At 40.2% G+C, this 10670-nt stretch overlaps 1 protein-coding gene across 5 annotated transcripts in view; it reads right to left on the bottom strand.

The window, feature by feature from the left end:
- The window catches only part of csmd2 (CUB and Sushi multiple domains 2), a gene marked incomplete at its 5' end in the record, with an annotated part of 270610 nt that overhangs the window by 8120 nt on the left and 251820 nt on the right, over nt 1-10670 (bottom strand). For all 5 annotated transcript variants that reach the window (XM_032535085.1, XM_032535083.1, XM_032535084.1 and 2 more), the window contains 10 exon segments: nt 651-738; nt 1373-1485; nt 4212-4373; nt 4700-4765; nt 6197-6376; nt 6598-6709; nt 7299-7372; nt 8888-9061; nt 9265-9438; nt 9667-9846. In XM_032535085.1, the coding sequence (XP_032390976.1) occupies nt 651-738; nt 1373-1485; nt 4212-4373; nt 4700-4765; nt 6197-6376; nt 6598-6709; nt 7299-7372; nt 8888-9061; nt 9265-9438; nt 9667-9846 (1323 nt within the window).

The raw sequence follows: 10670 nt of genomic DNA, 5'->3' as shown, positions 1-10670 counted from the left end.
ACACACACACACACACACACACACACACACACACACACACACCTTGACATACAGCACCCATTTTGATCCATGGAGTCAGGGTGTAAAGATTTGGTGTATACAAATTGTAGCGGGGAGGATCATATGGTTGGGATTTCTAGGTCACAAACATAAAGCAGAATATTTGGATAGCTGCAGCCTTTAGAAATGTTCTCTATCTAAGACGGCATAGCTGAATTCGTTGAAGAAGCCAAGAATGGATATTTACAATACGGGGGGGTACTTGATATGACAAAGACTCCACAGGCATCAACACCAAACCTACAAACACAAAGCTTTCCCGTAGCTATGTTGTTTGTGTTTGAGTTTGTGTGTGTGTGTGTGTGCGCGTGCGCACGTCATTTTCTGAATATTAAACATGTTTTTGAACTGTGATGGATTCATAGCCACATTCTCCAAAAGTACTTTCACATTGGTAGAAGTAAATAAATGATAAATCCAACACAGCTGCTGTGAAAGCACTTGCAGCTAACCTGATGGATGCTACACATATTTTAAGTAAAGATTTCTGTGATAGAAATCCAGACAAGAGAAAAAAAACATTGACAGTCTTCCCCCAAGAGACCACTTGGTCACAGGGGTTTCTTTAACCTAGTGGACAGCTCACTCACCCAGTCTCTGGAGACCAAATTGGCCAAAGCCTTTCCCTCTGACAAATCCCTGGTACACAAAGGAGTTGGATGAAGAGATGTAGGAAACCTAGGAAGAGACAGGAATGTAAGACAGACACTTTATGTCACATCCAGGCTTAACAAAGGACAGTATCATCAAAGTGTCAGCAGCTGGTGGACGCAGAAAATGAAATGGCATGTCAAAGGAGTTGAGAGGCGCTCTTATAGCTGACATTTAATATGACGTTTTTTTTTGTTGCTCATGAGCACAAATAAACACATTCAGCCACGCTGCTGACACACAACCGTGTCACACACGAGGAATACTCCACTTTGCACAACATGCTTGTACGTAAACACTCAAGTGCCGTGAGGCTTGTGAAGCATGCACATGAAACCCACAGTGGAACACACACACTGTGACCTGCTTTTTTAATTATATCTGAAGTGGGTGTGCATTAGAGGTGCCTGAGGTTGGGGGATAATATGGGAGAGAGGAGTGGAGGGGTCTGTTGAGTCCTGATTACCAAGCAAGGATTTAACTGACATTTTAATTAAAGAGAAAACTCTTGGTGGGCCCTCCATCTCCCCAGAGTGACAAGGTTAGTGTGCATGTCTGCTTGTGCATATTTCACAATAAAGGTGTTTGGGTGTGCAAGTGTGATGTAACACCTTTGCTGTTACAAAGAGAGGTGTTGTATTGAACCTGAACCTGGACTTACATGTCCGTCTAGGGCCCAGTTGTCGATTTTGAACTTGTTTACAAAGATTTCCACCGGGCCTTTGATCTGGTGGACCTGTAGCAGCAGCTGAGCCTCCTCCTTCTTATATGTACCTACAAAAAACATAAATTGTTAACAATTATTTAGAGCAACCGCCACACTTATTTGTTAACAGAAAGTCTTACTGCAGTCTTGACTGAAGCTCAAACACAAATATGACTTAAGTAGCAATATAAGGACATAAAATCCATCTAGATTGTGTTCATTTTTTAGTTTAGTCGTACCTATATACAGATCTGTGAGCAAACGCTGCATCACACATTGTGGCTTCCTCATATTTGCTAACTTCAGTAGCACTTTGCCTGTAAGACTATTACAGAAGACAATGAAATTCCTGAATTTGCAACATGACTTAGTGTCAGAATAAACCTTGTGGACTCAAAGGAAAATGAATGGATGATGCCATGTCACCAAAACTGTATAATAAATCTCATTTAACTGATGAAGCAACATGTCACCCAGTGTAACCGAGTGGCTCACTGATATGCTTTTAATAGTTTTGGGAAAAATATCGAGCTCCAAGGCAGGCTTTGGCTGCACAGACAATACTTGTTAATAGTATCCATTCCTTGTTGGGTTTGGTCTTTTCATTAACATATAGACAACTAAAGAGTATCACAAGATGAATAATTTAAGTACATGATTTATTCAATACCAGGTTATGAAAGGCTGCAAAAAAGAAAGTATGTTTATCTGAGACCATAGTTGTATTTGATGTGAAGATTCTAGCTATATATATATATATATATATATATATATATATATATATATATACTACCGTTCAAAAGTTTGGGGTCACATTAAAATGTCCTTATTTTTGAAGGAAAAGCACTGACTTTTCAATGAAGATAACTTTAAACTAGTCTTAACTTTGAAGAAATCACTCTATACATTGCTAATGTGGTAAATGACTATTCTAGCTGCAAATGTCTGTTTTTTGGTGCAATATCTACATAGGTGTAGAGGCCCTTTCCAGCAACTATCACTCCAGTGTTCTAATGGTACAATGTGTTTGCTCATTGGCTCGAAAGCTAATTGATGATTAGAAAACCCTTGTGCATCATGTTCACACATCTGAAAACAGTTTAGGTTCGTTCCAGAAGCTACAAAACTGACCTTCCTTTGAGCAGATTGAGTTTCTGGAGCATCACATTTGTGGGTCAATTAAACCTCAAAATGGCCAGAAAAAGAGAACTTTCATCTGAAACTCGACAGTCTATTCTTGTCCTTAGAAATGAAGGCTATTCCATGCGGACATTGCTAAGAAATTGAAGATTTCCTACAACGTGTGTACTACTCCCTCAGAGGACAGCACAAACAGTCTCTAACCAGAGTAGAAAAAGAAGTGGAGGCGGCGTTGCACAACTGAGCAAGAGATAAGTAACATAGAGTCTCTAGTTTGAGAACAGACGCCTCACAGGTCCCCACTGGCATCTTCATTAAATAGTACCCGCAAAACACCAGTGTCAACATCTACAGTGAGAGGCGGCTGCGGGATTCTGGGCTTCAGGGCAGAGTGGCAAAGAAAAAGCCATATCTGAGACGGCAAATAAAGAAAAAGATTAAGATGGGCAAGAACACAGACAAAAGTGTTGTGGACGGATGAATCCAAGTTTGAGGTGTTTGGATCACAAAGAAGAACTTTTGTGAGACGCAGAACAAATGAAAAGATGCTGGAAGAATGCCTGACGCCATCTGTTAAGCATGGTGGAGGTAATATGTGGTCTGGGTTGCTTTGGTGCTGGTAAGGGGGGATTTGTACGGGTAAAAGGGATTCTGCATAAGGAAGCTATCACTCTATTTTGCAACGCCATGCCATACCCGTGGACAGCGCTTGATTGGAGCCAATTTCATCCTCAACAGGACAATGACCCTAAACACACCTCCAAATTGTGCAAGAACTATTTAGAGCAGAAGCAGGCAGCTGGTATCCTATCGGTAATGGAGTGGCCACGCAGTCACCAGATCTGAACCCCATGGAGCTGTTGTGGGAGCAGCTTGACCGTAGGTACGCAAGAAGTGCCCATCCAACAATTCAACTTGTGGGAGCTGCTTTTGGAAGCGTGGGTGCAATTTCCCAGATTACCTCAACAAATTAACAGCTAGAATGCCAAAGATCTGCAATGCTGTATTGCGGCAAATGGAGGATTCTTTGACGAAAGCAAAGTTTGATGTAAAAAAAATCTTATTTCAAATACAAATCATTATTTCTAACCTTGTCAAAGTCTTGACCTATTTGTCTATCATTTCACAACGTATGGTGGTGAATAAGTGTGACTTTTCAGGAAAACACATAATTGTTTGGGTGACCCCAAACTTTTGAACGGTAGTATGTGTAGATAGTGTGAACACAACAATAATCTATATGTCTGAATCAGCAATATTCCTTTCACTAGGGAGTTTGTGACTGTAGCTCTAGGAAATAATTTTTACTACACTGTGATGAAAATTGATAGCACCCAGGTACAGAAAAGTTAAGTGTCCAAGCCGTTACGGATGCAAATTTGTGTCTTAATGATCACAGCTGCATGGTGATTGTGCCACAGGGAAAAAATAAATAAAAAATGTCTGCTGTTCAGAAACAGCAACAATGATCAACTCTATGGAGAGACTACAATGTTTTCTTGCTCCTTGTCCTCACTGGATCTAATCTGACATTGTCTGTTTGTTAAAACCCAACACAGTGGATCTCTGATATGATAATTTAGTCATGTACAGTATGTATGTGTGAAAGTTCTTTGAAGGTCTTGATAGTGACTTCTGCTTTTTGTGTACCGACCGGCCAGTTTGAGTTCCACTCCACTGTGGTCGATGAGTGTCCCGTTAACCCGGTTGCTAAAGGGTTCAAAGGCAGTGATGCTGAGCATGGCCGGCTGCTTCTTCCCCAGGTACTCATAGGATCCCCTCCAGAGAGAATTCTTAGCAAATACGCCACCAGGGACTGAAATAGGCAAAGGCGTGAGAGTGAGGAAGCAAAAGTAATCTTTTTGTCAACAATAAAGTGCCAGGTGTCTTTACTGGTTAGTATACCTTTAGACTTATGTGAGGCATTAATCAGTGAAATCCGTTAACAGGGTGTGAGTTAGCAGCAGTGAGAATGACACCTTTTACGTACTGTAATTTAGATACAAGTGAAAAATTAAACTTTATTTGATGAGAGTACCTATCCACTATTCAGAAGAAATATTCCAACTGAGAACCACATACAAACAGAATATTTCAAACAAATATCAGTTAAAGCATTTAAAAATATAATACCTGTCCTACCTGGTAATTTGGAGGGCGGCTCCTGCACTGTCCCCACTGGGCTTTCACCACTTGGCCGATTATCAGCTAAAAAGCATAACAAAACAAAATTAACTTAAATAATAATGTACAAGTTTATCTAAAAAGACACAGGGAATGCCCCAGGCAGTGAAAATAGAAGATACAAATTTCTCTTTAAACAGCCCTAAGGTAATTGCAGTAGGAGGATGTCACTATCAGCACTTCCTGTCTACGTCCATGACCAATAACCACTGTGGTGGACAGAATGAGGTCTTCCTGCGACTGGACTCGACTTGTGTGTCAAAGAGCAGCTCCGTTGTACCTGTGGGGCTATGGCTAAGTTAGAGACACATTTTTACAGCTTCAAGGGAAGCACTTTAATAATGCCTTACTGCTCACACAGGACTGCAGAGCTTCACCACAGTAGTAAACATACACCCACACAGGCAAACAGAGTGAAGAGGGCTTTACATGCCATTACAAACAAAGACAGGTATACTGACGGTAGTTTATGAGCACAAACATCACCTTGGATAAATGTATATAGACGTAAACACACATGCACACACTTCCACAGCCTTGTACTTTATTAGCTGCCAGTCTTTTGAGCTTCCTCTCCATCCCTGCGCCTACAGGCGCTGTTAATATCCTGTATGTGCTAAGGCCAGTTCTCTTTCTTTCCTTCACTCGTAATGGCATGGCCTTAAAAAAAGTCCCCTTCTATATTTTAGCAACGACTTGGCATGGAATCCATCACACTGATATCCCCTTCTGGTACGTCTTTCTCTTAAGCTATTAGCATTTATCTACCCTAGATAATTGTGTGTCGATGACTATTTTTTTCCTATATGTTTTAGGCCAATGCTTGGGGGTGTCTTAATGGCAGTCTATTTGTCTGCTAGACCTTGTTAACACTGCCTCACCATTTATAAGAGGTACTTTTGCTAACCTAATCAATGGGATGCATTGGGATGCATTAATCAGGTTTTGCACCCTTGTTAATGTTTCAAAGCTTGTGTGTTTGCTGTGTGTGTTAAAGTCTGTGTGTGTGTGAGAGCAATTGCATGAAATATAATTTTGTGACGGATGGGCCATCCTACTTTGGCATGTGTCTGAGAATAAGCAAGTGTTAACACTGCAGTTCATCAACATAAGCTGAATCCCCAATTTCCCAACCAGAGTCACCACTGAATGTTGCGTTAGTCCAGACCCAAGTGGTTTCAATAGAGACTGCTAATGGAAACAGCACATTATAAAAAGTGGGTCGCTATGTGCACACACGTGTAGTGTTGTGAGGTTTGGTGACTGTATCTATAGGTGTGTTTGTGCTTGTGTGTGTAGGCATTCACTCTAGTCTTGTAAGAATTGTATATTGTATTGTAGAAATTTAGCTGCTGCAAATGGAAAAAAAATGCATGTGTGTGCATGTATTTGCATATGTAGTACCAGGTATTTCTTTTATGTTCTCTTATGGACGTACTGTAACCATGTTTATACCTGCACAGAGAGGGGGTTTCCCTGTCCAGCTCCCATCTGATCTGCAGGTCCTATGCTCTGATCCTCCAGCCAAGTAGAAGCCAGGCTGACATGTATAGATCAGCGTGTAGCCAAGGGATGGTAGTTCAATGGCTCTCACATCAGACTGGGGTGACAGCTCTGGCTGGCTGCAGTGGTGGGCTGGAGAAAGAGAGGGAGAGAAGGATTAAAGGAGAAGAGACTAAGAAACAAGTTAATGTTGGGATGAGGAAATGAAAAGGGAGAGGGATCAGAGGAACGACAGATAGGAAATAAAAAATGGTAGAAGAGAAAAAGTAAAAAAAAGAGCCATTGTGGAGGTTTTGAGTCAACTAAATTAAGACAATACACATTTTTACTAAAAGAGTAGACTGTGTACTTACCAATGCATTCAGGTTGAAAACCACTCCAAGTGAGGTTGGGCAGACAAGTGCGAGAAATAGAGCCCTGAAGTAAGTAGCCCTTTCTACAGTTGAAGAACACAGTGCTGCTGATCTGTAAGAGGACACCCATGAGCATGTGAGAATGTGGACTGGACAGTGAGCATACATATTATACATATAAGAAAGCAGATTTTACAAAATGAAGAGGCAGTTTATAACATTAAATTGTTAAAATCAACTGTTTTGGGGATTGTTAGTCCAAAACGGGGATCAATATTTGTATACAATTAAAATGTGTACTTTAACTAAGTTTTTATTCTCTTTAAACTGGTCAACTTTGAGGACATTACGTTGGGCTTTGAGCAGCGCTGATAGGCATTTTTTCACTATTCTTTTTACTGTTTCATACAGTTAAAATCATCAGCAGATTAATTGATAATGAAAAGAGGTTGTTGCCCTATTTCTGTATAAATTATGAGAGGAACTACATACGGCTGATGGCCACTGACTGTATTGCATTTTTACTATGTAGAGAATTATGTTACTTTCTCATAACATCAATATTGAGGGCGTTATTGATTCAACCTTGCAGTCCATGCTGTGGCTAAATGTAAACACCCTTTTAGGGTTTAATGAAAAGTTAAAGATGATTCTTTATTCAATACATGAAGTACATTTCATGTGTGACCACATATTCACACCTGGTAGCCTTGACTGTTGTTCTGATTTCCAAAGAGAGGAGTGCCAGGGTCTCCACAGGTAGTGTGAGTGGGATCTGAAACACAAACAAACACAAATGCACACACACACACACGCACGCACGCACAGCATTTCTATGAGAACTACCCTGGTGTTCAAGCCTCTCCCATCTATCATATGTCACCAATGACAAATAGATATATAAACTTAGAGACATTGTATAGGAAATTACATAATTCAGAGGTCTGGTGTGAAATACTGACCGTAGGAGTTATGGCCTTCATTATATTCTAGTTCATAAGGCTATAGGCCAGGGAGAAAAGTAACATTTCTTATTTGAGTTTAGTGCAAAAAAAGTTAAAGAAGAAATAGAACTTTAAAAGAGGTTTCAGTCAGTTTAAGGGCATTTATTGTCGTATGTAGAAGTTGAACACAAGGCCACAAGAGGCCAGTCTTTACAGTGATTCTACAGCTAACTAAGATGTGTTGCAGGATATGATGTAAGGCAATGTCAGAATTAGCTCAATACTGATAAATGTACAACAGAGGTTCTATTTCTAATTGATTAAATCTCAATAAATCTTAATTTAACCTTTCCCACATGCTAGGCCCTATGGCTTTTCAACAGTGGCTGATAAATGATGCATAGGTAGTGGAGTTAATGGTGACTTTTGGCTATAATAAGTTAATGTTAAAACTAACTGTTATTAGGTAAAAGGGTTGGCACGTGTGCATATTTTACAGCACATTAAATACCACAATGGACCTAAGGGCAGGGACAATATATTTTACTTTATTCGCAATTTGTTTTTGACCACAGCGTGTGATTTCTTTAAGTGCTTCTAACTGCAGCATCCAAGTCAAATGGAATTACTCTTTCTTGTTTAAGGAAGTTTAGTGCCTAAGGGATGTTTATTGCAGCAGCAAATATTTCTGTATTTCAGATAACACAGGTGCAAATCAAAAGTATGAAGTTTGATATTGGGGCCAATTTCAAAAAAAATGTTTTGCAAGCCTCACTTGCAAACGGCAGATTAATTTGTCCTTGTGTATGCAGCATTGTTGCATTGATAAGCCAAATTTGGGAAAAAAAATACGGAACAGAGGATGAATTGATTTCATGTTGCAAACCGCAGCTTGCATTTGGCAAATTTGGTGAAAGGGGCCCCTGGTGCAGTCTTGCATTGCCAGACCTACAGTTTTTCCACATTATGTCTACATCAATGGTTATTCTGAAATAGGTGGAATACATTTTCTAGGTTGGTTTATTTAATTACACCAATCAGAGGTGAAAAACAGAATCAATATAGCTTGTTAGCTGGGTCAATGTTTTGCATGCATTACTTATTGATTAAAAATGGCAATCTGGACTAAAAGGGAGAACATAAAGCGGCCGGCCAATGGGAGGCTTTTCTCACACTGATATTAGTGATATGGCGTTATATGAAAGTAATTACATATAGTACTTGCCATGAAAACTGGTTCAAAAAACAACCACAAAACACCTGCTTGTATAACATTACATTGATTGAACTGTATTTTAACATAATATGTATAATATGTTAGACAATACTGTAAACAAGTAGCTTACCTATGCAAGAGGGTTGTGTGCCACTCCAGGTGCCATCATACTGACAATATCTTCTAGTAGAGCCCACCACGACAAGGGGAGGGTAGCAGGAGAAGGAGACAGAGGAGAGATAGGTGAATCCTCGGTCCTCCCGCCTCCCCTGGGCTGGCATCCCTGGGTCTCCACAGAACACAGCTGCCAAGGAGGGAGGACAGAGAGAAAAAAGGTGAATGTGAGGTGACCCACTAACCATGTTTGGTTTTAATTCAATATCGTCCAAGAGGGGTTAAATGTCACACAAGGGACATATATAATTTACATACCTGGGTGAAAGAAATGTCAAAAAGACGTCAATTGACATGTAATGTAATTGGGCATTCCAATTTGGTGCCACTTACGGAAGCACTGGGGTTTCTCTCCACTCCAGTTGCCTTTGCCCTGGCATGTTAACAGAGTGGGCAGGGACAGTTGGTAACCTTGGTTGCAGGAGTAGCTGATGCTAGAGCCCCAAATGAAGTCTGTACCAACAACCTGTCCATTGGGGATGATAGGTGGTGGGCCGCATACGATCGCTACAAGGAGACAAAGAGGCATTGCAGGACTTCATGGATTCTGCATATTGGTTTAATTGATGCCCAAGTAAGTATTAGTGTAATAATAAATAATAGTGTAATAAGATATCTGTAACATTCATTCACTCTAGCATCCCATAATCCCTCCTTCCTATTATGAAGCTAATGTCATCATCTAGATTTATCTCATCACTGCATTGTTATTCATATCATCCTCCACAACTTTACCTTTACAGAGAGGTTTGGTGCCATTCCAGGTGCGGTCCTTGGTGCAGATAAGAGTTGAGGCTCGGTCAGCATCCATGTTGAAACCAGGAGAACACTGGAAACTGACTGTGTGGTTGTAGGTGAAATCATTGCCCAACCTCACTCCATTGGCTGGCACTCCAGGGTCACCACAGTGGATTACTGCAGCAGCAAAAACGGGATAAAGAAGCAAGAGATAATGAAAATGGGTAGAAAAACTTGACAACAAAGACAGACATAGTGGAACACTATTAATATTTATAATGCATTGGTTATACATAGCGTTTTCCTCAAAGAAACTTTACATGGGATACAAACCAATCAATCAATTATCTCAAACAACTGTTATTGTACTTTGATTATCTCCAGTTTAGAACTTTTAGGATCCAGAGAGACTACATCTTGTAATGGGTATCCCTCAACACTTGCCCCCTAAAGCTCCAAAATGAACCACATTACTCTTTCATCATACTTTTACATCCTGTGGGGAAAACGGTGTCATTGAGTAACAACATTAAGAATTCCACTCTGTGACTCAGCAGCAGCATAGATCAGGCCTGCTGTAAATGTCTAAGATAGAAAATCCAGGGCACAGAAGAACAAGTTGCCATGGGACAAAAAGGAAGTACTTAATGCATATGACCAACATTCCAGCAAAATTCCCATTAGGGTGAGAATACTTGGCCGTTTGGAGGTGTAGTGTCTCGTGTATCGCTTTGACTGAGCAAGCACTAACATTTCCCACTGGGCTGGCAAGAGTATGTCGTCTGGAGCCACAATGTCTATCTAGCACCATGTACCCTGTTACAATTCCTACGAGGCTGAGATAGTGAGATAATTTCTCCTCTTGCATAGCAATATTCTTAAATGGTTAACAGCCAACAGTCCACTGCTTTGGTACAAGATGTCAAATATATACTGTGTGTGCGTGTGTGTCTATATATATATATATATATATATATATATATATATATATATATATATAT

The sequence above is a fragment of the Etheostoma spectabile genome, chromosome 14 (assembly GCF_008692095.1).
Source record: "Etheostoma spectabile isolate EspeVRDwgs_2016 chromosome 14, UIUC_Espe_1.0, whole genome shotgun sequence".
In the NCBI taxonomy this organism is placed as follows: Eukaryota; Metazoa; Chordata; class Actinopteri; order Perciformes; family Percidae; genus Etheostoma; species Etheostoma spectabile.
The sequence above is the reverse complement of the archived record's forward strand: the minus strand, read 5'-3'. Positions and strand labels throughout refer to the sequence as shown.